At 41.0% G+C, this 27,305-nt stretch overlaps 1 protein-coding gene across 3 annotated transcripts in view; it reads right to left on the bottom strand.

The window, feature by feature from the left end:
* Window positions 1-6,375: 6,375 nt before the first annotated feature.
* SBK1 (SH3 domain binding kinase 1) overlaps window positions 6,376-27,305 on the bottom strand; it is a 69,972-nt gene continuing 49,042 nt past the window's right edge. For 2 of the 3 annotated variants that reach the window (XM_075179398.1, XM_075179396.1), the window contains 3 exons: window positions 15,150-15,352; window positions 13,679-13,881; window positions 6,376-13,365 (listed from right to left, as the gene is read on the bottom strand). In XM_075179398.1, coding sequence (XP_075035499.1) covers window positions 12,586-13,365; window positions 13,679-13,881; window positions 15,150-15,345 — 1,179 coding nt within the window. In that variant the 5' untranslated portion in view covers window positions 15,346-15,352 and the 3' untranslated portion in view covers window positions 6,376-12,585. Of the gene's footprint in view, window positions 13,366-13,678; window positions 13,882-15,149; window positions 15,353-24,971; window positions 25,396-25,429; window positions 26,391-27,305 lie in introns of those variants that run through there. The other variant, XM_075179397.1, reaches the window with a different exon arrangement.

The raw sequence follows: 27,305 nt of genomic DNA, 5'->3' as shown, positions 1-27,305 counted from the left end.
CTTGTTGCCCATCAATGCTGTAAGTCCTCCCCCGGCCAACTGGATTCAGCAACTACTGAGGGTAATTGGAATATTTATATAGTCCAGGTACGTGTGTCAGATGGGCAAACCTGCCCTTATGCACTTGGGATCCACTGTTGGTGAACAGATCTGACCACGCTGTTGAAGAAATATTGTCCCTTTCAGGAAAGGCTGCATCTACTACTCACAACCTTATACTGTCAGATGTCACAGGTAATGACATTATGTTTTATATCATCTCAGAGGAAGAGATGCGATAACAGATGGTTTATAATCTGTCAAGCTGCAGCAGGAATTCTCCAAGCCCTGTGTTCTTCTATAGCGCCCACTTAACTCGTGGAGGAATTTGATAAAGTGGGTCTGTTGGAGCTCTGAGAGGTCGTCTCACCGTGTGTTCTATCTGGGCTATTAAAACGTCAAACATTATTACCCTTTGATATATCTAGGCTGCAGGACGATGGATGTATAACAACATGTACGCTCTGAATGCATTATGCCGAGTGCTGAAAGCATGCACTTGTGATATACTGCTGTATGAAGTCTGAGAAGAATCGCATTACGTAAGCCCTATCATGAGATATAACACTTGGGGGTTGATTTATCAAAGCGTCTAGATGGAAAACTGGAGGTGTTGCCCATAGCAACCAATCAGATTCTAACTATCATTTTCTATAATGAATGATGGCTATAATATGATTGGTTGCTATGGGCAACACCTCAACTCATCCTTTTAGGAAGCTTTAGTAAATTTACCCCTTCATGTTAGCGCTATGCTGATCAAACCTATAATATGGATCCTTAAAGTGCCCCTATCGCCTACACATAGCTGGGGCACTTTTTTTTATGGATGAACCAATATCAATTCACTAGGAATTAGTGACATCAATGAGACAAGTGGCACATCCCTCCGTGATGTCAGTACCTCCTAGTTAAGTGATGTGCTGAATGTTGGTTCAGGCCACAAAATGACTACCCCCCACTTTACCAGACTGAGACTTTGGTAATCTATACCCTCAGATGCACACAGATTGGGATGCACGGTGACAGAGTGGTTAGCATTGCTTCCTTGTAACACAGGTTTGTATTTGACCAGGACAATATCTGCTTGGAGATTTCCCTCCCTCTCCCTGTTCCCTATGTTTATTGGCTTGTGACTAAATTGGACCTAGTGTTTGTTTTTGTGTACCTGGGAAGTGGGAAATTAGATTGTAAGCTCCGTGACATGGACTGATGTGAACAAACAATCGATCTCAGATTGTACAGTGCTAGGTAATATGTTGGAGCTATATAAACAAAGAATAATCCTGCAAATACTAATTTACAGCATAAGGAATAAACACACCGCAACCGTGACAAGGACTCTTGTGCAGGTAAAGACCTGCGTTTTGTTCATATACTGCTGCTATGGCAAGCCAGGGGCTGATTCCTTATCCCCTAGTATGTAAGGTAACTACATGTCTGTGCCAGGAGGGGAGGGGGAGCACAGAGCTCTATACTTCGTCCCCCCCTGCAGATTTAACAAGGGTTGTACTCTGCACGGTCCTTTCATGTGGTTATCTGATGCTGTTGCCGCGGTAACCGTGAGAGCCCGCTGGGTAAGGTCTACATACAGCTTAGGTATCACACCAAGGACCATACATAACGGGGTACAATAACAGGCTACAATTAAAGGGGTGACATATATAATGTATACATTAATATTCAGCTCTGACAATGGTAAGAGACAGTATTGTGGTGCAAATATAGGCGGGTTCTTTTCAGCAAAAAATATGTCCTTTTATATAACGGAAATGTGCAACAATAAATTCCGCCACGCTTAATGCAGAAAATATATATATGGAGATTAGTATATGTCATATACCTTACATGAGCAGTCCATGGCTGTAATGTAAAATTATGTCCTCCAGTTATATCATTAGCAATAAGGAAAGTGTTCACTGGCTGAGAATGACAATTGTTTATATCTCTGTACTGAAAATGAGTTTTAAGCAGGATGACATCAGACACTGTGGTTTGGCTGTACAAGGAAACGCAATAAATGTTGGTTCAGAACTATCCAACAACTCCAGACCTCTGATCCAAATAGGCCCATTGGCTCCTATGAATGGATAAGAGCGGATTTCGCTGCTGGACGTCAGGAGAGGAAAATACATTACCACAGTTAATCTGCAGACGGACACATTAATATAGTTTGTACAATCTAATCGTTAAGGGGAACATTTGCAGAAGAAATCATGCAAGAGGTTTAGGGGCTGACTTACTAAAGCACGTAGCTATTGGTAGCTTGCCCTATGCGGTGTAGAAAAAATATACAAAAAACAAAGCAGATCTGACAATGAGCGAAAGTTACACTAGTAAATCATATCTAAACCCTGTTTTGAGAATCCTGAAAAATTCTCACCAGCAGGGGCGCCCAGAAGGGGAGAGCAGGTACAAAGTACGGGGCCCCTGCCTGTCTGCTGGGCCCGGACGTGTCTGTATAGTGGGAGGAGCCACCAACCTGCTGTGGACACAACCCCTCAGTGGCTATGGAAAGAGCCCCAAAAAGTTGCTGTACTGAGGCCCAAAATTCCTCTTGGCAGCCCTGATCACCAGATTGCACAATTATGGTGTAAATAAGCACATCGGACAGTTCAGGGTTGAGAGTTACGTATGAATGCCGTGTGTAATTTATTATAAAGTTAGTTTTCATTTCTCAGTGTTTGACACCCAAACAATGTCAGCTCTGGCATTTCACCAATATCTGCAACTTGCATTTCTGTGGACACGGTATGGATACGTAACTAGTTTAATGTCTCTCAGTGGAGCAGAACACTCTATATATATTTATAGTAATGGACCATCTGTCATTTGGTGCTTCTTACCCCTAAAGCAGACCATGCTGTTTACCACGCTGTTTGACATACTGATAGACAGCCACAAAATAGCCCACAGATTCACAGTGATAAATGCATGCAGACAGACGCTGGACACAAATATGAGACACTGGAAGAAGAGACTCTGAATACTTTGTATTTTCTTACCTCTTCCTTTCCCATAATCCTCTGTTTCTTCTGTCACAGTGATTGGCTTATCCCTCACCTGTCAATGATTGATGTGAGCAGGTTAAGGCAAGTTCTGGTCCAGGCGCATGGGTTACTGAGAAATGGTTATATTGTAAAGTGATGAAGAGAGAGCAATAGGTGAGAGGAAGGGATGGGTGCATTTGTCTGTGAAGAAAACAGAATATCGTGGACCTTGCCTAAAGACATACTCGCCTACTGTTTGCATCACCCCTCTGGAGTCAGAGGCACAAGTCAGCCATTTTGTGGGCTGAACCAATATTTTACCAGGAACTAGTGACTGAGGCATGAGGCACTCTGTGATATCACTAGAGCTTAGTGAATTGACAGGCTTGTTGCTATACGCTGCAAAATGGCTGACTTCCCTTTGTGTAGGTGATAGATAGATTTTAACTATATATATATATATATATATATATATATATTTTAACAAGCAATAATGTTTTTTTTAAAAAAAGACATCTAAATATACATGACAATACGATTATGTTTTTTTGTGTAATACAATCAAAACAAACATGGGAGTTTATTAACAGACGGAGAGCTAATATGCAGTAACCCATAGCAACCAATTAGCAATAAGCTTTCATCTGTCTTTTAGTGCAAATAAAACATATGACAGCTGTTTGCTGATGGGTTCAAATGTACAGTAACCCATAGCAACCGATAGTAAATAACCCTCATTGTTGTAAAAAATGGTAATGTATTACATAAGTTATAAAGTTATATATTATGTGTGATATTATTATATTCATTCTTAAAACACGTTCCAAACTGGTATCTTTTTGTAAATCAGAATTTAGAATATGCTTGAATTAAACACAAATAAAAATGTTGCTCAGGTAACACATTTACAGATATACAGCATTTATGTGCCCTCTAAGGCCTGGGCTGCATTCAGAATCAGCAGTACCTCACTACCCTGCCCAATTAATTCAACCTAACAAGTTCAGTTTTTAACACTATAATCTCCAAATCAATCAGCGTAGAGGGAACGCTGCACAGCAGCCAGTGACAGATGATATAGGGGGGGCAGGCCGCGGTGAATACAAGTGACAAGCTTACCAGGCTGACCTCAATCCATGTCCTTACACCATTCCCTCCTGGTGCCTTTTCCGGGAATGTCTCAGTTTGAGGTAGACACAATGCTGATCTGGGCCACAGATCCAGGGATGTCCTTCTCTGATCCCTGCCTGTCTGTTCACATCATAAAGCGCCTGAAAATCAAATCACCTTCATGACTGTACAGTGTATTTAAAAAACATTTGTTTGAACCCTGATCGGTTCCATCGGAGATTGTTTAGGTTTTATTAGGCTTTGGTCTTCTCGAAGTTGGCTTTGTACCCATCATTCAAGTTTAATTTATGTATTTCCTTGGAATTAATTGGCATATAAGTAAGAATATTATTAGTATAATTATTACTACAGTATTAAATTAATATTATTTATTTTAGAGACCCTCAATTCATATTAAGTTATGACTTGGTCACTTCTGTTAGTATATACATATTTACAAAAAATAAAGTCTCTGTTTTCAATGTGTGTTCCATACAATGTATATAATCTATTTCTTTCTTGCAAATGTCTGGAGGTTATATATATGAGCCTAGGTGTATAAATAGCAAGCTCTGTGCCGTCTCTGTGACACTTTTTTCCTCAGCCTTAGATTGCAGGTTTTTTTTCATGTGTTAATTTGGTGGATAAATATAGAAAAATTTCATCCAATAAGAGTATAAGAGCAGCGAATATAGAAAATGTGTTAGATATATGGCTAGCAACAAACGAGAGGCAGCAACTGGTACCTCTTGTGGAAGACTTCATTTTGGCTAGGAATATGCATTCATTATTTGCTTTACCTTCTTAGTACATTTCCATGGCCTTTGTTCAGACCTCCGATAGCACAGGAAGTGGTATTCAGGGCCGTAACCAGGGCCGTGCGAGAGGGGCGCCCGTCCAGGGCGCAACGCTGAAGGGGAGGCGCAATTTATCAACATTTTATTTAAAATTGAGGTCTATGGGGATGGCAGTTTTGCTTCTCGCCCCGGCACTAAAATCATACTTACCAACTTTTCCTCGTTGACTTCAGGGAGATCTCGGGGGAGGTGGGCGACGAATTGCATTATTTTGAATAATTAATCTCTAGAGACTGAAGTGTCTTTTACATTTCTGTCTCCATTACTAAAGTCATGTTGTCTTACCTGCCAGTCTTTGATTAAATCTTGGTCTCCATGAAAATGGCCAACTCCATAGGCATCAATACATGGACAAAGGACACAATTTCTGAACTGTGTCATCATGTCACAGATGGCGAAGCCAAGCACGTCTTGTACTGGCTCAGCATCAGGGAGAATGCCAGACTCTTCAGTGAGGTAGGGAGATCACCCCTATTTCAGGGAGTCTCCCTGACATTCAGGGAGAGTTGGCAAGAATGGATAAAATTTTAAGTTACGGCTCTGAGTGGTATTATAAAGTCTGCTCACACTTCACAACGGAGGTTATATACGAAATTGAGAAATGATTGGTCCATAATTTTTGCACAAATGCAACTATTTGTCCTCCATAGAAATGCACAGGTGAGGTGCAAGCCCTCATTCTGTTCTAACTCGTGTCAAGTGCGGGGGGGGGCTTCGTGACGCCATTGGATCACAGTGGCTCTGCCCCTGCTATGTAATGCTGAGATTCATATCATCACATGGTGGGGGTGGGGTGTGATTGCTATCGCCAACTTTTTTAAATAATTGAGGGTTCCTCCACCCCTACATAAAAATTATAAGTGTTTATTTATAGACATTATTAGGGGCAGCACAAATATTGGTGGCAGTGACAAGCTTAGATTGTAAGCTTGCTTACCTCTCTGTATGTGTGTATTACCCAGTATTGTTTTATTAATGTTTGCTCCCCATTGTAAAGCTCTACGGAATTTGCTGGCACTATATAAATAAATGTTGATGATGATGATGACTGCGATGATGTCCGTCCTCTTGCGACCCTGCTCTGCCCCTGTGTCGGCTTCTCTTTGCTTGCCCTGACGTGGTGGATGCAGGAAGTGGCGGAACTACCACCGGCAGTTACGGGCCCCCTGCTCAACTCCTCTCCCCCCCTGCATCAGTCACACACCATTCAGTAAAACCAGGGTCGTTCTTTATCACCTGCTGGTTAGAAGTGGTATTGCAGCAGCTGCTTTAGACAGAAAGACTTGTCTAGGGGGTAAATCAGAGAATCCTATCACCACCACCCCTCTGGCTTTCCCCGATGTACCATCCTCAACGAAATTAAGGAAACAAAACAGCCATTGTATTATTTTCAATTTTCAATTTATTGTCTACCAAGAAAAGAATACAAAGTAAAAATACACGCACATTGTATAAGCTTTTCCTCTGCACCGCCGGTACTGTACATATTATTTTCAGAGGCCGCAGAGAGGATTCCAATACAATGACTACATTTCCGAGGACATGTTTGTTTTTTTTGTTGTTTTTTTTTTTTTTTATATTGTTCGATTATTAAATTGCTCCTCCCTAAATTGCAGTGCAGGGACACACAGAGACACTTTTAGCACAATGACAGACCACACAGTTAAACCTAAGAAAACAAGGACATTTTGTTCCACATCCGACATTGATATATTTATTTATTTTTTTTGCCGTTGTCAGAAACGCCCAAATTTTGGGAACTTCTGAAGGATTCGTATATTTACGAATGAGCGTAAAAAATATATTTATCCTGAAAGATAAAATATACGTTATGACTGGAACTGGTGAAATCTCACAGGATCATTGAAAGTCACTGAACTATTTGAGGGTTCCACATAAATGATTTGTACAGAAATAGTAGAGCATGTTTCTTCATAAGGATTGATATGTGCTCTCTTCATACATGCAGGCACATGTTCCATATAGGAACAGTTTAAACTGCAGCAAGTGAAGAAGCCTGAGATGGGAACTCGTAAGACTCATTTATTCACAGGAAGATCCATGCTCAGTGCTTACATATGATTTTTAAGTGTTTTTAATTTGTTTGTTTTTTTAATGGGCTCTGTAGGACACCATTTATATAGCATCTTGCGAATGCATGAAAAGTAGTTTTGAGGCACAGAGCAAGAAATTTATTAATTGGATTAGTCATACTTGCCAACTTTAATGATCTCCCCCTCTGGGAGAAAGGCCTGCTCTCCCGGGGCTCGGCGAGAACTCCCAAAATGCAGGAGTCTCACGGTCATGTAGAAAGAGTAGGCAAGTATTAAACTGAACGTGTTGTCCAATCTGCGTGTCTGACATTACACATCTTGCCAAAGTGGCTTCTAGTTATAGACTATGTCATAAAGCCAACTAATTAGATGTTGCTTTTGTACCATTCTTGCCAACTTATTGATGGTTCCCTCCGGGAGTTCTCGGGGCGGAGGGGACATGATTTGTGCCATTTTTGCCCCCCCTCCCCCATGACGTAATGGCACGCCTGCATTGCAGCTCTAATTCTGCCCACTTCACTAGGAAATGGGCAGATGAAGGAGGATGTCCTACTCTCCCGAGAGTCCGGGAGACCTATCTGGAATTCAGGAGACTTCCGGGAGAGTTTGCACGTATGATTTATACTCAAGAGAGATGTAAAAGCTATATCACTGCAATAAGCATTGTAATAGCCACCAAAAAAATGAGGTGGACATTTTTGGCACCTCAGTAGCAAAATAAAAATCCCAAACAAACAAAAAAAAACACATACTAAAAAGTTTCTCGGCCCTACATTTCTGAACTACAATTCCCATGATGCCGTCTGAGAGGTCCTCTCACTTCTGTCTGTATTATCCAGTATTGTTATATTACTGTGTTTGTTCCCAATTGCAAAGCGCTACAGACTGTGCTGGCGCTATATAAATAAATGATGATGATGATGAGAGTTCACCAACAGTTTGTGAATCAGGGTTCAGTTAAGCACTATGGGGCAATTAGTAGCTCAGTGGCTGTATACCAATGACACTGAAATGCTAGACACCAAGGTTTTTATCCTCCTGCTAATTTCTACTCACCTTTGATAAAACACTCATCTCCATGTCCCAGGTACCACAATTATATTGTAATCTTAACTGGGCACAATGATATTTTTCTGCTCCTAAACGACCATAAGTTACAGTGTGGTTCCGGGTCTTGTGCTTGGATTCCGGCTACAATACGCCCCCCTCGCCTTCATCTACAGTCTCCTCAAATCATATTTGCGAAATGCTAATATAAGAAAATTAAAAGCACAATGAAAGTGCCTTCCTTGCGTGCTGCGGGCATTAACAATTGTTAGCGGACGTTTGGTTAGATAGCACTGACTAAACTCTCTAGGGCCTAAGCTAAGTATCTTATTTATAATGCATAATATTATTAAGTATTCTCAGGAGAGAACAAAGAGAGAGAAATTAAAGACTCGGTGGACAACTGTGTTTGGAGTTTGTTAAGAAGATACTATCAGCAGCTTCTTAAGGAAGAATTACAATATATTTACATCAAAGTTAACAAGAAAAGATATTTTGCAGGACATTTTGTAGAGATTTCAGCTGTTTTAGCACACTGCAGAACATGATATAGCGGATAGAATCTGAATTTTTAAATGGTGATTAATATCTGCGGACAATAAACTGTACACAAAAGGTTTTCTTTTCAAATGAAAGGATATTAAACATTGTTATAGGTGGGTTATATTTTAACATTTTCCCAACATTGTACCTCATTAACCGTGGATTCAAAATGGCGGACAATTTGAGTAATCTGAGGGGGAAAAATGCATTTGATAAATAATAGGTCTGTTTTGATGGAGGTATGTGGAACAAAAGGCATTGCATTCACAAAAAAAATAAAAAAATCCACATTTACAAATATGCTTAGCTATCTCTATACATAACTTTATCTATATATATATATATTTTTAAACAGGTCAGCTAAACTGAGGTAACTTTTCTAAGCTAGCCCTAACCTGGAATCAGAAATACTCTACACTTAAGTTAAAAAGTTTTTCAATCATCACCTTATCTACATTATTGCACTAATATTGTGAACATTGAAGACGTCTAAGGCAAAAAGGGGGAAGGGGGTATGCTACTTTAGTTGTCTACCCACTTGGTTTTGAATATACAGGGTCTTACTCAAGAGGAAAACATGAAAACTCAGTACTGTATACCTAGGCCCTAAAACCAGGGAGAGACAAAAAAATAAAAGGAGGATTGTGCTCTGACTGATTATTTCCAAAGACGTAAACACAGTTTTATAGACATCTATAAATGATTATCTTTCTTGACTTAGCTCCAAAGTATAGACAGAGGCAGCTAGACCAAATGTCAGGTTTTTTTGTTTTTTTTTAAATCTGATTTGTACACTGCTTTTCTGTGATGGCCACTGGTATTCGCTGTGGCGTTATGGCACTTCTGCTATTTTAGCAACGCTGTAGCCCTTTACATAGTTTGTATTTACCGAGGCCTTACTTGCAAGCCCCTGAATACACATTGAAAGCTTGGAAAATGCAGAAACTTAGCATGGGAGCAACTACTGCTTGTAGTGACAACAAATCTGAAAGCAAGTGTGACTTAGGCCACTAATTTCATGTATGTATATAACAGCATCTTAAGGGAGGCTAAAGAAGAACCCTTAGTGTTTTATTAGGTACTACACACACCCTGATTTAGTCGCCACAAAAGCTTCAAAGCTGGTGCCACTAGCTATTAAAGTCGACCCAACACTTCCACTCAGTGGAGGTAGCCATTTTGTTTTGAACCACCATTCATTGAAAAATGTAGCCTATCAACTCGCTAGGAACTAGTGACATCACCGAGACAGCTGAGTTGGCAGGCTGGATAAAATGGCTGCCTCCGTGCTGTTTAGATGAGGATTCGCTTTAAATCCATGTAGCAGGAACAACAATGAACTAGCATTGGCCTTTCCAGAGAAAATGAATACCGAATGAAAGACAAGATTTAATCCTACACAAAATAATAGACAGAGTCGATATGCCAAACACAACCGTACACTTGCTACATATGCTCTGCATAGGCAATTTTTTGGGATGGGGAAAGGATTACTGCAAGTACACCCACTAAATAACCATTTCTCTGTCAGATGGACTGTCAAGGCACATAGTTGCCAACATTTTAAATAATTGCCAGGGACCCTGCTGCCGTGGAGATACATAAATGCCCACTAAGCATGCTACTGTCTAGACGGGCGTTCGTGCACTACAGTCCCCACCAAGATATTTTTACAGACCTTGGTGATAATGTCATTTTTTTGTACCTTAAATACTCAAATGCAAAAAATATTAACTTATAAAGCCTTGGGAATGTAAATAGATAATGAAAATTGTATTCAGTATATAAAGAAGATGACTTATACTGCTCAGTTGGTCAAACCTGAAAAACAGGGACGTTTTTTTTGGGGAAAAATATTAGAACTTGTGGCCGTCCCTGGAAATTAGTGACAGTTGGCAACTATGAAGGCTTTGTATGGCTATATTTGTGTTAGGCAGGAGGCACCACTCCACAGAATCCAGTGTGTCCTAAACTAGTCTGTTTTTAGGCTGGAAATTCATTCAACTTTGACTATGGTCAAATTAGAAAGTAGGGAAGGGAGGTCAGTCATCATCAGTCATCTCTGAGTGGCAAATCAAGTAGGTATGACCATGTCATGCCAAAATAAGTCAAATCAAATTCTCATACCATCTGAATTAGCTATGCCTATAATGAGGCACCAACATTTGGGAGCAGCAAAATGTTCGATTTTGTAAGGGATGAGAATGGGTACCAATTCAGTGAGGCGCATACCGGCCTACAATAAGATACTTGCATATTTGCCTCATGACTACATATACAATATGGAACATGTATTAAAATTGGTGCACAGGAAAAATGCATTGTATCCCATATTAACCAGTAAGACTTTTGCTTTCATTTTCTAACCTGCGCTGGAAAAGTGACAGAATGAGATTGGTTGCCATTGGCAACAGCATCTTTGCCCTGTGCGCCCATTTTCAAAAGTGCCCTCGTTGTATTGTATGCATACTTTGCACAATTGCCATATACAGTTTTTTTTTTTTTTACATATATACGATCAAACATTCAAAACAACAATATACTAAGGATAAAAATAGCTTTCTGAAGGACCCCAAAAGTTCTCTCATACGGAACTGTGTCTCTAGATGAGCATTCTATAGCTTTTCATGGCAGGTTCTGTGTTTCCATGGAAACTGTCTGAGCCAATCAGTGCCACTTTCACAATTAGTTATATGAGCTGGCTGAACATTAGCCAATCAGAATGCACCTGACATCCTTGTGGTGAAATTTCCTATCGCTTGTGCTAAAAATATGAGAACCTTTGGGATACAATTTCAGTAACCAAAATGAATGACAGTGACCATAAAACAAACAAAAAAAAAAAAAAAAAAAAAAAGATTCACACATTTCTGGTTTTCATTTGTCCCTACAACTTTCTACTGTGCAAAGTAACAGAACTCCCGATTTAAAGGTTCCCGTTCTGGATTCTCACAGGGATGTTCAAGTGTGTAAAAAAAAAAAAAAAACACACACACGTAACACAATTTAAAAAAAGTTTGATATGTTTTCAGGGAATGTTAAAGGCGCCGTATCTAAAATTAAAGAGTAATTTTCAAGATCCATGATCTAGACTTATATGAAGAGATTACCCTGGTACATCGGCCATTCAGCCTTCTGGATGTGCTATAAATTAATGCAAGCCCTTATTTGTCTGGAGGGTTGAACAGCAAAATAGAAGGTATGAGCTGTGAAGAGAATGAGCGACATTTATTAAAATTGATGCACAGGTAGCTGCGAAGATTTTTTTATGATGTAACCCATAGCAACTAGTCATATTCTAATTGTCATAGAAAATAAAAGCAGACGTCTAATTGGTTGCTATGTGCTGCATATATATTTGCACAGTTACCTCTGCACCAGTTTTCATATCTCCCACTGTGTTTGTTGCCCTGTGCAGTAATGTAGTCTAGTGTCCGGCTGGTTAGTCAGTTGCTGTGCGCCAGGTCTGGTCTTCCTGTATAAAGTAACTTTGTGTAAGAGTATGTGACATTGCACTACTGGTCTATTGTATCGTTTGGTTGTGTAGAAAACGAGAGGGAAAGCTTGCATTAATACTGCCTGCCTTATACCGGTTTTTAAACGTCTGACACCTCTCTCACCCTTATCATACAACCCATGTAATATAAGGTTCCTGGTCCCGCAGAGGCAGAAACAGCACAAAAGTCACTACCCTAACAATCCTTTTGATCAAAAAAGCGCCATTATCCTCTCCCTTCCATAAAATATCCATAAAACATCAGTTCTTCCTTTCACCAAGCCATTCTCACATCAGCAATATATTTATTTTATTTTTTTTTGCTTGTAGGCTCATGACCATTAAATGCTAAGAGGTCAAACCCGTTTTATGTCTTAAGCCAGGAGGTGACCTTTACTGGAGACAATGACATCACTGTCCGATGAATATGAGTGGGTGTCCTGTCCGCATTACACACATATCTCAATAGCGGTTGCTAGCAGCATCTGAGCTTTGCTCTTGTCCTGCCTCCCTTCTGTCCTGCCAGTGCCAGCAGGTGGTTGTCCTGCTTCTGCCAGAGAGTGAGGGACACGTGGTGAGGAGCCTCCCTCAGTAAGTATTGTCCTCTTGAGAGGAGTGGGGTTCTCGTGACGCTGGGGCACCTGTGGTAACTTTTCTCCTGTCTGCTTGCGGGATCGGTAAGAAGGTCTACGCCTAGCTTCTGACAGTAGGTCATATTTTATGTAGAAGAAGACCTCCTTAACTGGGCTTCTCTTTTCTGATTCTAAAGAAAGAAGGCGTTGGAACATTCGTAGGGCATTGTCTGAAAAACGGCGCCATTGGGAAGGAAGACCGGGAAGACGGCCTTTCTGCCAATGCACAAACTCCTCAAAGAAGGCATCTCCCGGTGAGGCGGACTCCCAGGGAAAGTTGCCAGTGAGAACACAGAAGATAAGTACTCCAAAAGCCCAGACGTCCAAGCTCGTCTCTACTGGAAAGCCTTCTGAGCGGCCAGCTTGGCACACTTCTGGTGCTGTGTAGGGGATAGTGCCGCTCACGCGTTTCACGCGGCAGCCCACCTTACGAGTCATACCAAAGTCAGCCAGCTTAACCCGCCGACACTCCCGATCAAAGAGAAGAACATTCTCCGGTTTAATGTCGCGATGAACCAGACTCTTGCTGTGCATAAAGTCTAGAGCCAAGCCCAGCTGTTGTACACAGCGTTTCACCATGTCTTCAGGGAGTCCCACCTTGAAGGAAAAACATAATTACTGAGAAGTTTCAAAGAGATCTTATAACTATGTTCAACTACTGCAAATGCACCAACTTATAGCTATGGACCGGAGACCAATATCTGGCATTCAGTAGAATGACTCCCGACAATGAACGCAGTGATTATTAATTAAACTCTGCCTGTTGTCTACATACATTGTGGTGTGTACATCTAATACACAACTATTGTTCACAATTGTGACTTTGGTTCAGGATTGTATTTCCACACACACCCAGTTACGCAGCCAGACATAAAGAAGAAGAAATATCATCTGATGTGTTTGATCTCACCTGTGGTGGAATAATATCAAAGAGGTCCCCAGCGGGAGCATACTCCTGAGCGAAGACATAACACTCCTCTGTCTGGAACAGCACATGAAAAGCTCTGATAATGAAAGGGCTGCAGGACAGAGCGCTGGTCACACTGAATTCCCGCAAGAAGCTCTTCAGCTTGGTTTTATTTTTGTTCACAAATTTCAGAGCCATCTTGTTACCTAGAAAGTGAGATTAGAGGTCAGATATGTACCACTTACACTTTGTATATTTTTTTACATGACTATTGTAACTTCTGGCACTGGAAGAGTGAAGCACAAGATTCCAGTGGCGGAATCCTTCATCTTTAGGGCATAAGGCACAGAGTCACCGCTGTAAAATTACAGATGTTTTTTTAACATTTAGTCAAATGTAAATTTAGTTTTGGCTTAGTATTTGGTAGAATACTTTCAAATATGAACTTGGTACATTACAATCTCTAAAATGAGAACACGTCTTTTTGCAAGATTTTGTGGAGCCTGCCATTTGGGGGAATAGATTTTGCTTTGCACGAATATTTCGCTTACTTAGCAAGTGACAGCATTATGGGGGAAAATGGTTTATCTGGAGAAACAAACTAATATATTTATCATACATATTTCTGGAGGTTAGAAACAGCTTATTAATACAGAGCTACCTTGGGTACTGGCAACAACTGTACTGCAATAAAATCATCCAAAACGAATATAAGACTAATTATAATAAACTAGGGCAAACCTGCTGAGTCTACATGGCTAGGAACTTGTTACAGGGATATGTTCATTTTTAAGTTTCACTCCAGTTAAAATATAATTTAAACTTAAAATCTACAAGAGGTATCAATTCCAACACATGCTCTAATGGGATCATTGTTAACACTGGGACAAAAGGCATTGCAGTGCTGGTGGAGAGTAGTTATTTTTCATTATGGGGTCCCTCATCATCATCATCATCATCATTTATTTATATAGCACCACTAATTCCGCAGCGCTGTACAGAGAACTCATTCACATCAGTCCCTGCCCCATTGGAGCTTATAGTCTAAATTCCCTAATATAGGCACACACAGACACAGACAGACAGAGACTAGGGTCAATTTTGATAGCAACCAATTAACCTACCAGTATGTTTTTTTTTTAGAGTGTGGGAGGAAACCGGAGCACCCGGAGGAAACCCACACAAACACAGGGAGAACATACAAACTCCACACAGATAAGGCCATGCTCAGGAATCAAACTCATGACCCCAGTGCTGTGAGGCAGAAGTGCTAACCACTAGACCACTGTGCTGCCCCTCCTGGAATGGAGCCACCAAAGTTCTACTTGTTAAAGGTTTTTGGAATGTTATGTAAAAATTGCATTATAGCTGGAGTTGCCCTTTACGGTAAAGGTGACGCCCACCTTTGGACATTAGATTGTCACCGATCAATCTCACCTCACCTCCATTATTCCAGATATGTTCCCAATATTACCTGTGCTCTTGTGGGACACCAGCTCCACCCTGCCATACGTTCCCTTTCCCAGTTCCCGAATCAGCTCATAATGTTTCTGCACTTCGCTCCCGGTCAGGCTGCGGATTGCTAGTGCCTGCATGTCTTCCGTGATCACAGGTACGCCACAGCAGCCCAGCTTCCGAGACGGTTCCTGATCCACCGAGCCAGCACTCATACTCACACTGCAGGAACAGAAGGTACCTGGTTACAAACACAGCTAGCAGAAGGCACAACAATTAAGTCCTAACATAGGAAATATGATTCTGGGCCTCCCTGTAGAACAAATAGACAAGTCAACAAATAAACTAACAACACACATAGGCAGCGTGGTAAAACTTTTAATCGTTCGTTACTGGAAACGACCTGACTGTCTTTCATGTCAAGAGATTCTTTAAAGTGCATTAGGTTTGTGTCCAGCATGGAGTATATCCCTAGTATGCAGTACAATTTGGTAAAGAACTCCCAGAAACTATGAGAACCCTAGAACACCGGACATTCAGTATGTTTACCGGGAAACATATATACACCAGGAAATCATGAAATCACTCTTGGTTTGGGTTGTCCACTTGAAATTCAATCCCTTTCCCCCAGCTCCTCATCCCCTGGATAAACCTCGTTAAAAACCACCATAGGCTCTGATCTTACCTTTTAATACCAACTTTAGTTTAATTTCTATTCACTTAGGGCTAGATTTACTAAACTGCGGGTTTGAAAAAGTGGAGGTGTTGCCTATAGCAACCAATCAGATTCTAGTGGTCATTTATCTATTGCATTCTACAAAATGACAGCTAGAATCTGATTGGTTGCTATAGGCAACATCTCCACTTTTTCAAACCCGCAGTTTAGTAAATATACCCCTTAGGACTTTTGGGCTGATACCAAACTCCAACTGCAAGTACAGGTCTCTATGGTATCCTGACCTGCACAATAACCCTCTATACTACATCAATAAGGACATGTTTATCAATTATCCTCTTCAGTAATCATTATTGATTGTTTTACAAGCTATGTAACCGGATATTGAACACAACAACCATATTACTATCATTGTTCCTCTCATGGCAAGGGAGGTTTGTGCAATACTGTTTTTGATGTAACCGTGCAAAATTCTAAATAAAGAGTATAAAAATTGCATATATGCAAACTAGGAAATTGTCTAGAGCAACAAAACTTTCAACGGGGTGGAAAGCTAACCAGTATTCTCTGTTCATTACTGCTCTGCATGGCAGAGCACTGGTGAAGGGGTGCCACTTGCACTGGTGGGCACAGCAATGGAGATGTTTGGAGGGGAGGATACCTAGCACTTCAAAAGCGCTAGGCACGCCCCCAAGGTGTGGCCAAGCTCCTCGTCGTGATGTGACCACATCCCCATCATGCCGTGGCCAGGACCTCTGTACCGATGCTGGCTACCGAAATGTTGGGAGGTATGTTACAAGCCAAACCGCACATTAAGGCGGCTGGTATTATGAATAGGTTCCCCACATCACAGGAACACTTATTTGTGTCTATACCTCCTCTGTAAACACAATCTGAGAATGGTCATAACAAAACAAAGGCTTAAAAAAAATGTCACTTTAGAATAATCATTATTTTATCTGCCACCTCTGAATTGTATTAAAAAAACACCAGATGTATTTATCAAGCATTAATACATGTGTTTATAGGATATGACCCTAAATATACCCCGTTACTAATAATTAACATTTTGAAAACAATTAACACACTTGGTTACAGGACTTGCTCTCCATGGACGGATTACACGGGGATTATACATCTATCTCCATTTCATTAAGCGACTCTGCGTACTTACAGGTGGCGCCTAGACAACTCGCTCTTATTAAAGAAAGATTATATATATATATATATATATATATATATATATATATATGGAAAATAAAGGAGCAATTTCTGACTAGTTTGTCTTGAATGCCTCCAGGCATCATCTGTGAAGATCACAAGGTGACAACAAAGTGTGAATTCATTAATTTACCCCCTCGAGGATCAGTTGGCCGCTCTTCTGTCGAATCATAAGCTGATTTCCTCGGCGGACCTCCTTACGCAGACTGACACTATCATAGTGTAATTAACTGCAATACTCTCCTGCATACTATGGGACATTACATAATTTATCCAGGTCTCCACTCTCACCCGACGCACTGAAGGACGAAGTTGAAACCTATCCCGCTTAAAACACGCTCCCAAAACTCTTGCGTGAAAATTCAGCTGCTCTAAATGAGGACATTACGGTGGAAGAGATCTCGGAGCCTATAAAATCTATAAAGCCTTCATCTGTACTGGGACTTTTTAAACCAAATTCTGGAGGAAGAAGTCTTCGACTGTGAGCAAATATAGGGGTGAGTCCAAAGTCGGTCAAGACCCTACTCTCTGCTCTAATTACTGGCCAGTATCACTGATAAACATAAACCTAAAAAATGATGCTAAAATCCTAGCTAATAGATTAGCCCTTTGCATGTAGGAATCAAGCTCAACTGGGTATATCTGTCGTGGAGGCTGAAGTCTATGGTAGGTTTCTAGATATAAGATAAAATCCCAAAAAACTGAGATACTAGATTTCTACCTTACCTATACAGAAAAGACTATGGGCTAGATTTACTAAGCTGCGGGTTTGAGAAAGTGGGGATGTTGCCTATGGCAACCAATCAGATCCTAGCTGTCATTTTGTAGAAGGTACTAAATAAATGAAAGCTAGAATCTGATTGGTTGCTATAGGCAACATCTCCACTTTTACAAACCCGCAGCTTAGTAAATCTAGCCCTATGTTGGGAAATAGTTTTATCTTTAAATGGCATGATGGCTTGGTGATGAATTTGGTCAACTAAATGCATCACCAAGCAGTACCACCAGCTCTTCCAGGCCAACCTCCCTTCTATTCTACAAGAAATCAAATCAGTCCTGACTAAATGGAACAAGTTTTTTATATCCTAGATAAGGCATATCAAATGAGTGAAAATGAACATCCTACCTAGGATCTTCTACCTATTCCAAATCCCCCCCCAATTCAGTTTCCTCCCCATGTGTTTAGATCCATTCAGCGCAATGATTTGACCTTTATATTGGCAAACAAGCTTCCAAGAATTAAGTTCCTAAAACTTACAGCTCTCAGCACAGTGTGGAGTCCTGGGCATACTGAATTTAAAGCACTACTATTTGGTGGAGCATCTGACTCAAAGGGGTGTATTTACTAAACTGCGGGTTTTAAAAAGTGGAGATGTTGCCTATAGCAACCAATCAGATTCTAGCTGTCATTTATTTAGTATATTCTACAAAATGACAGCTAGAATCTGATTGGTTGCTATAGGCAACATCTCCACTTTTTCAAACTCGCAGTTTAGTAAATATACCCCAAAGTGTCCAATGGTGTCCTCCAAAGATATCTCTAAAATTTGGTCTGCAATTGAGGTGAATTCAATCAAGGTTGATTCCCTCCATTCCCTCTTGTGGCTCCTGCGGCTTCTTTACCCTTGATCATCACTATCACTATCATTTTGGGATCACGTAAAATAGAGCCGTTCAACTAGTCCCAACTCCATAATTCCAATATGTAACAACCCAGGATTCAGATCAGTTCGCTCAGACCTTACAAGTATCTGATTCCACCCACCTTGATTGACAAGTGACATTAGATAACTGAATGATCTTACTCATGGCCAACCATTCCCAGACTTTCCAGAGTTACCATCACAATTTGCCATTCCCAATAATTATTTTTTTTACCAATATCTTCAAATACTACCAATATCTTCAGCTTGACTAAGACAGGCTCCCACGAAAGGACTAGTTTCAACACTATATGATGAACTTGTCAAACCTGAGACCTCACTAAAAGGCCCACATGAACAAATTTGGACGGCCAACCTTCAGGAAATCAAAAATGATGAAGAATGGTCCGAAATTAGAGAAAAGACAGCTAGTAATCTACTCTGCTTCAAAATAAAGGAAACTTCCTATAAACTTTGGATGTTTCAGATGATTTATGACAAGGTTGTTCTGCTGTCGGTTTTCATTGACATTTGGGGGCAGTACCCCACATTGATCCCATTCTGGAAAGACATTAAAAGCTTAGTAAACTCTGTTCTGAATCTTGCCATCCCTTTGTCGCCCAAATATTTTCTTTTTTCACTGGGTGTACCAGCTACCATCAGCTACCCACCACCAAAAGAAGATTAATCAGACATATCATGTCTGCTGCCACCTTACAACTAGCGGACAACTGGAAATAGCCAACAGCCCCAACCAGACAAGTAATCCTCAACAGAATTTGCCTGTTCCTTGCCAAGTACGGAATAAGAGCACCTGCGCAGCTAGTTTTGCAGAGCAATGCAAAAATAAGATTTCATTTTGTAGAGCAAGATTATTGAAATGAGATAAAGCAGTGCAGGGGGGCCGATCTTAGGGGCATTCCTTGCTGTGGGGAAGGATGCCCACCATCTTCCCTCCACAATAGGGGCCTGATTCATTAAGGATCTTAAATGAAGAAGTTTCTTATTTAAGTCTCCTGGACAAAACCATGTTACAATGCAAGGGGTGCAAAATAGTTTTCTGTTTTGCACATAAGTTAAATACTGACTGTTTTTTCATGTAGCACACAAATACTTGATAGCTTATTTGTACACTGAAATCTAAAGTTGATATTTGTGTGCTACATGAAAAAACAGTCAGTATTTAACTTATGTGCAAAACAGAAAACTAATTTGCACCCCTTGCATTGGTAACATGGTTTTGTCCAGGAGACTTAAATAGGAATCTTCTTAATTTAAGTACCTTAATGAATCAGGCCCTAGAACTTGATATTTGCATCAGCTCTGAGCTGATAGAGCTCTTGTGAGAGGTCTTGTCCTTTACCTTTCACGGGATGTATTTTGTGCCTTTCAGTTGCACTTTGGCACATTTCTAGGTGCTGTATGCCCAATGTAAGAAAAAAAAAGCTTCAAAACACACAAAAGTGCTGATATATAATAAAGACAGGGACAATCCCCCTCACTCTCATGATCCATTTTAGCTATAACTGAGCAGTATTTTAGGAGTAAAATAGAAAAAATGAATAATTTGAATGAAAAGGGTAATTCTATAGGGGTAGTAGGTTAGACAGCTTAAATGTATCAAGCTGCGAGTTTCCGGCAGGTTTGAAAAGTGGAGATGTTGCCTATAGCAACCAATCAGATTCTAGTTATCATTTATTTAGTACATTCTACAAAATGACAGCTGGAATCTGGTTACCATGGGCAAGATCTCAACTTTTCACACCCGCCGGAAACTCTCAGCTTGATACATTTACCCCCTTGATGTACAGTACATTTCGTGAACTTGATACTCCCTACACAGCTTTAGTGCTGAAATACAATCCCAATAACAAACAATTTTTGCAGTATAATGTAATAATCAAATAGCTGCAATTTAGAAAGTCAATAGTGATGTGAGAATCCTGTGTTGGGTCCTTCTCTGCTGCTCTGCACACTTGACCGTTTCTCAGCTCTGCTGAGCTTTGACAATAGTATGTTTGACAGTGCACTATTATTCCTTGCTATGGGATTGATCCGTCAAATGTACTAGTTGACAAGGCACAGCAGAGCATGAAGACTGCCAAGCGTGTAGGCTGGGAGAGAAGACCCCCGCTCCGGACTGTCACTCTGGATTTTGTAAATGTTTAGATGTGTGAGTGGCCATCCCATTTAATGTAGAAAAAATAAAATGTATTAACACAAAGGTAACATTTTTCTTTTTGTCAGCACTGTTTGAAATCGGGGTCAATTTGAGGATGCTGAGTGCCCTGAGGGGGTCCCGTCCTTGCATCTTCCACCACTGTAATCACCATTTGTCCCCGCAGGTTGACAGCATGAAGGTAGGACGGGTTCCTAGTATGCTAAATAAAGGAGAGCGCTGATCATGAAAACAAGTCATCCAATTGTTTAGACAAGAAAACTTTCAGCTTCTATCCACTGTCCTTTCCCCCCTTCCACTGATGCAATACAAGCACACCCCAATCCTCTCCTAAACACTCACAGCATTAATCATGACAGCTGGGATGGATGGAACAAATGCTAGAGGGATTTAGTGCAATATAATCAAATAATTCCATGTATATTGCATACGGACATATGTTGTTCTTTAAATGGCTCCCCCCAGTTTTGCTATCCAATTGACATTGACTTGACATGACTTTCATGCAACTATGAAACACTCCATTTATGGAACCCCAGGGAATTTGAGAAGGGACTTAGTTTTGTGAATTTATTTAATTCACAAGTAGCTTAGTTTACGGCATTAAAAAGCCTAATTGTAATATAGTAACATTACTGGTTCATAATAATCCATAAATAAGTTCAGGATGAGATGCTAACAAAATGGCTTGTCCACTGGCAGCACACTCGGTGCATGGCAGTGTATTAGACCGCTCATGTAAAATACACGTCTCAATGAGAATGCCTTTTTTTGCACCCAGGCTGCATTGCTAAATCTTCTCCACTGTGTCTGATAGATATACAATCTCGGTCACTGGGTCACTGGATGGTGGCAAAACGAATTAAAGAAAAAGAAAAAATAAATAGTATATTCAGTCTAATGACCATTCCCTGGATGAACAGTGCAGACAGCGCTCTATGAAATGGCACGCAGGGAGTTAATGTGCTCCTGTCTCTCTTTGATATACAGATTCCTAGTACAGTCAGTCCTCTTGTCCCACCCTGCAGTGCAAGAAAACTGGGAAAGGAAGCATATTAAATTTCTGCTCTGGGCCTCATTGTCTCCCAGGTGTCAGGTTCCTGAACCTCGTATACCTGAACAGATATTTCATATATCACCTAACAGTGGGATTAACCCTACAAATGCAAATAGCAGGTAGACGTAAGGAAGGAATCAGCATCGACACAAAAGATCACATATATAACAATAAGCCAACAACAAATAAGAGCGTGTAAAGAATTTAGCTACACTCAAAACAAAACAAAACATGTAGGACTGAGCCTGTTTATAAACAACAAATACAGTGAATGGCTTTATCTGCACATGAAACACAAATCCATATCTTTACATCAAGTATAAGTACAAAAATTCAATATACAAGTGAGAAAACTGCATACACACATCCCAAATATAAGTATGTGTATACATATCACAAAGCACAATTATTCCCCGATACACAGCAGAAGCTTGGTGTAATTGCAACAATTCAGTGTTTGCACACACCAAATAATCCCTGTACTTGGTAGGAAGGAAGGATGTACCTTTAAAACGCACACAAATACATAGAACAATGCTTTAGCGGAAAGTAATCATGCAATTACACGATTGGAACAGCAGACAGAGAATTGATATTGTGATATCTGTACACAACATTCTATAAATGTACTGTCGGTTCCAATCACACATGGAAGAACATCAGCTGTCACTGTTGTATACAAGATCATATCAAGGTAACCTAGCACACACAGACTAGGTAACTAATATATGTAATTTGTGAGTACACCCCATAATTCTAGTTGATCATACATCTTCCTACATCATTCAGATGTTGCTGTCAGGAAGCATAATATTCCATGCATGTGTGTTTAAAGAAATATACATCTAATACACAAATATGCATGTAAATGATTTGCAAGTGTATATATACTGATTGGTTAAGTGATTCCTGGTATTTGTTCCTTTTGTGTGTACACTTTGCATAAGAGCATTGTACATACAGACCATACTGTGACCAGACAGAGTGCATAAAAGATGTACTTACTCAGTAAGGTTTCGGTGTACACAGCCATGTCTGCACAAGCATTGACTAGGACACACTGTAGATTTTGTGGCGTCCCCCCACCAGCCCCCTGAGCGCACACAGCCACACCTCAGAGCACACCCAGCTGCAGACAGCCCCTAGAGCTGTCACACACCTGTACAGACAGCACACAGAATGGAAGCCTTCCCGGGGGAAGCTTCCCAGTGATAGATGAATAAGCCTCTTAGTATAACATTACACCTGAGGTACATACTGCAATGTCTCAGTAACTTCACCCTATGTGATTATTTAAGGAACATCCATTGTCTGTACCAGGGCCAGAACAACACTGTAGCTAAACTTGACATTAGTCAGCCGCCTGAGGCTAATGGCAAACTACAAGGTGAATTTAGCACCACCTTGCTTGCAGGATTTTGACCCTGTGGAAAATTCTAATCCCATTTCATACCTTTCTGACATTTTCAATGTTATGAGGTAAAAAATAATAATAATAATCATAATCATCATCTCCACCTATTAAAAATGGAACAAATTAATTTTGAAATTAACATGACAAAAAAAAACTGGCTAATGTCAACACTGGCCAAAGTTTCAACATCATAGTTTTTTAACATACCCAGCTGCTTCTAGATTTTATTATAAAGTGCTTTACTATTTGAGCCATGTGTTGATATATCCACAATTGTTGTTGCTTTTTGTTATTCAATACATTTAGCCATTGTCTTGTTGTTTTCCTAGAGACAAAGAAATATGTCTTGGTTTGCAAGACATAATTCAAAATGGCTGACACATAGTTTTCCATGTATCCCTGACAACGGACACATGCAAATTCCTGAGGTAAAAAAAGATGTACACCAGATATGTGTGGATTTAGAATAATTTTCATAGCCAGGCTGTATGTGTGTAGGTTCTTAAATAATACAAATAGGTCTTTTCATTGCTATCCTGTCTATTGTAGGCATGGAGTATGCAAAAAATGAACATGTACATGCACAGAAGCAAGCATACAAGTAGCCATTTATCTAGGCACACAAGCATGTAGAGAACAATGAATTGTGTTATGATAAGAGGCAAATAGGTTTTCTATGCAGCCTTGCAGTTCGGTGTGATTCACACAAAGGCGCACAGTGTGTCTGTCTCACATACAAATATTGCACAATGCCGCAGAATTAGCTCTTTTCATGACCACAGTTCTGCCCTGTAGGTGTCATTCGTAGAGGCCCGCATGTGTCAGACATATACACATAACACTCCAACATAACATTACTCTGTAGGAGTGACCCTGCAGGCTGGCCAAGGCAGCTCTTACAGAGTTAAGTACACAACTATACATATATTTTCCAGGATACACCAACTGGACTTCAATGCTGTAATGTCATGACTATTAATGCATGCATAATAATACAAGGCCAGGAAGAGCTGTAGGAAGCATAGTTCTGCAAGGCTTATCAGATATGGTGCTGGGGTGTTATACTAATCCTTTATTTGTGCAGAAAGGCCTAATATGTAGTGGTGCTATGAGTGTCTGTGTGTCTGGCAGAGCAAGGAACACATAAGATTGATCTGTAGATGGTTATTATAATGGTCTGCTATGTAGCAGGGACTGGCTACCGGAGCAACAATCTGCAGGCCTCTGACAGCAGACGTGGCTAAAAGGAGATTTGCCAGAAAAGCGATGGTCTGCAGTTGCTGGGCAGAAAAGTGTTAATGATCTGATGCTCATTCAGACTTGATAAAAAATAGGTTAATGCGCTGGCTGTAGTTGTCATGCATGTTATGGGTTAATTAGCAGAAAAGCTGATGATAGACTAGGTTCACATATAGGTGTCATTGGCAGCAGAACGGTGAATGTGTCTGGTAAGGAAGGGGTGCACAGCTTATCATATAAGTCTGGTTACTGTAAAAATCTAATTTTTGGGCTTGCAACGTGTATAAATTGCCATGGTTAACGCTGCTGGTGGGGAGTTTAGGGGAAGCACCCTCTGTGGACCCCCATGTTAGTAAGAGTTAATGTTGGCCTGGCACTGAAGAGGGTATTGGTGTGCATAGGGCTTCCTTACCGGTATGTGGTAGTAATCAGATCCTGGGTGAGAGCCCTCTTTCCTCTTCTCTCATGTCCGATTGTCCTGGAGTGTCTTCTGTACCCGTATTGCTTGATCCAGTCACATATTAGACACTGCTTTACCTTTCATAAGCTGGGCCTCCCCTTCTGTCCTAACCTGTCCTCTAGCTGTGTATGCAATGCCACCCAGCTGCCCAGAGAGCCTGTGAATGGAGCTAGAGGTATAGCAAGCCACTGTCCTCTCCTGTCTCCTACCTGCCCTGGCAGTATTCACCATCTATCCCCCTGCTCTTTTGTATTCTCCATGGTCTGTAGTCTCAGCTGCTGCACCTCTCTCTCCCTTTCCTTGGTCTGCAGTCTCTGTCTCCGTCTCCCTAACCTGGGTCTGTATTCTCCGTCCCTTCGGCAGTTCTCTCCCTAACCTGGCTCTGCAGTCTCTGTCTCCGTCTCCCTAACCTGGCTCTGCAGTCTCTGTCTCCGTCCCTTCTGCTTTTGTCTTCCTTACTTGGGTCAACAATCTCCGTCCCTTCTGCTGTTCTCTCCCTTATTTGGCTTTGCAGTCTCTGTCCTTTCTGCTATTCTCAGTCTTCCCTGGGTCTCCAGTCTCTGTGTCCTTTCCTTCTGCTATTCTACTCCTTCCCTGGGTCTCCAGTTTCTGTCTCTGTCCCTTCTGCTATTCCACCCCTTCCCTGGGTCTCCAGTCTCTGTCTCCTATCCTTCTGCTATTCCACCCCTTCCCTGGGTCTCCAGTCTCTGTGTCCGTCCCTTCTGCTATTCCACCCCTTCCCTGGGTCTACAGTTTCTGTCTCCTATCCTTCTGCTATTCCACCCCTTCCCTGGGTCTACAGTCTCTGTGTCCGTCCCTTCTGCTATTCCACCCCTTCCCTGGGTCTACAGTCTCTGTCTCCTATCCTTCTGCTATTCTCAGTCTTCCCTTGGTCTGTAATCTCCGTCCCTTCTGCTATTCTATCTCAGCCTGTTCTCTCTCTCTCTTTTGTCATCCTTTCCTGGTCTGTATGTCTAAATCTCCCAGTCTGTGCTTATTTCTGTTTCATCCCTCTTATTCTTCCTATATCCCCTTTTCTCTGTCTATTATGTGACAGTCTCTCCCCTCCCTGTTTATCCTCTCTGCCTCCCCCCTCCCCTGCACTCTATCCCATCTCTTCTGATCTCCCTCCTTCCTCTGTCTACTCTCTTCGCTATTTCCCCATCATTCTCTCTCTCTTGTCCTCTAATAACCCTATGTGTCCCTCTCGCTAACACTCTAATTAATCTTTTCAGATGCTTCCTAATTCCTCCTGTCTAGCTTCCCTTCTGAGCACTCTGCTTCTCTGATCTCGCAGGTGCTTTAACCAACATAGAAGTATATCTCTCTCTTTAGCTCAACTGTCTCCTTCTTCCCATCCCTATTATTTGCAAACAGGTTATTTTGCATGCCCCCCTCTGCAGGTCTATTAATGGCTCTCTCCCTACAAAATACAGTGTTCTGGTGCACGGTTTGTGTCCATGTGTCTAGTCACTATACATGATTAAGCACACACCTATCTAATTTTTTCATCATTTATTTTAATTGATAACCACACCGAACCTCTTCCCCCCCCCCCTGTTTTGCCACCCTATTATTTAATATTCTCCGCTCAGACCCCCACAAACTATTTCTTCCCCATATCCCATGGCTGATTGCAGCTGGGTCCTAGAGGCTGCATGTTGGTTTCTAGGTCAGCTGTGTGGGAGGAGGGAGCGAGAGTGCTGTCTCTTTAACAGCAGGTGTTTTGGGCTTCCCTTAACCCTTCCAGCACCAGTAGGGGAGTTCCAGATCGCTGCACGACAGCGAGGGGGATCAGAGCATTCCTAGATCACACCATCCATTCCTATATATACTGTATATGTCTTCATGTAAGAGCTGTCCTTGATATTCCATATTACAAGAACATGCCCTCATTATGTCTGACACCAGTATACTTGCCTATTGTGTGTGTGTGAGCCTATTGTCTGATTTATGTTTTCAGATGTGTCCGTCTGTGCTTATTATATCAACCTCATTGTTTGACGTTGTCATTGTGCCTTTTATATCTCTGTGATTTTTTTTTCTCCCTTGCTCTTGGTCCCATCTTTAGCAATTGAATCTCTGGACCCTTTGTCCTGTTGACAAATTCTCATTTGAGGAATTCAAAGCTGTTTTAGAGATGTATAATAACAACGTAATTGTGACCTGTGAGTTTATAACATTTTCTTTTGACTCTGCAATTCAAGGGGTGGACAACAGGAGGTCCAAGGCACGCATGTGGCCCTCTTAATTAGGGTAATATCCCTTTCGGTTGTGTTTGTGGAG

Source organism: Mixophyes fleayi, chromosome 7 (assembly GCF_038048845.1).
Source record: "Mixophyes fleayi isolate aMixFle1 chromosome 7, aMixFle1.hap1, whole genome shotgun sequence".
Lineage (NCBI taxonomy): Eukaryota > Metazoa > Chordata > Amphibia > Anura > Limnodynastidae > Mixophyes > Mixophyes fleayi.
This window is presented reverse-complemented; position numbering and strand designations above follow the sequence as displayed.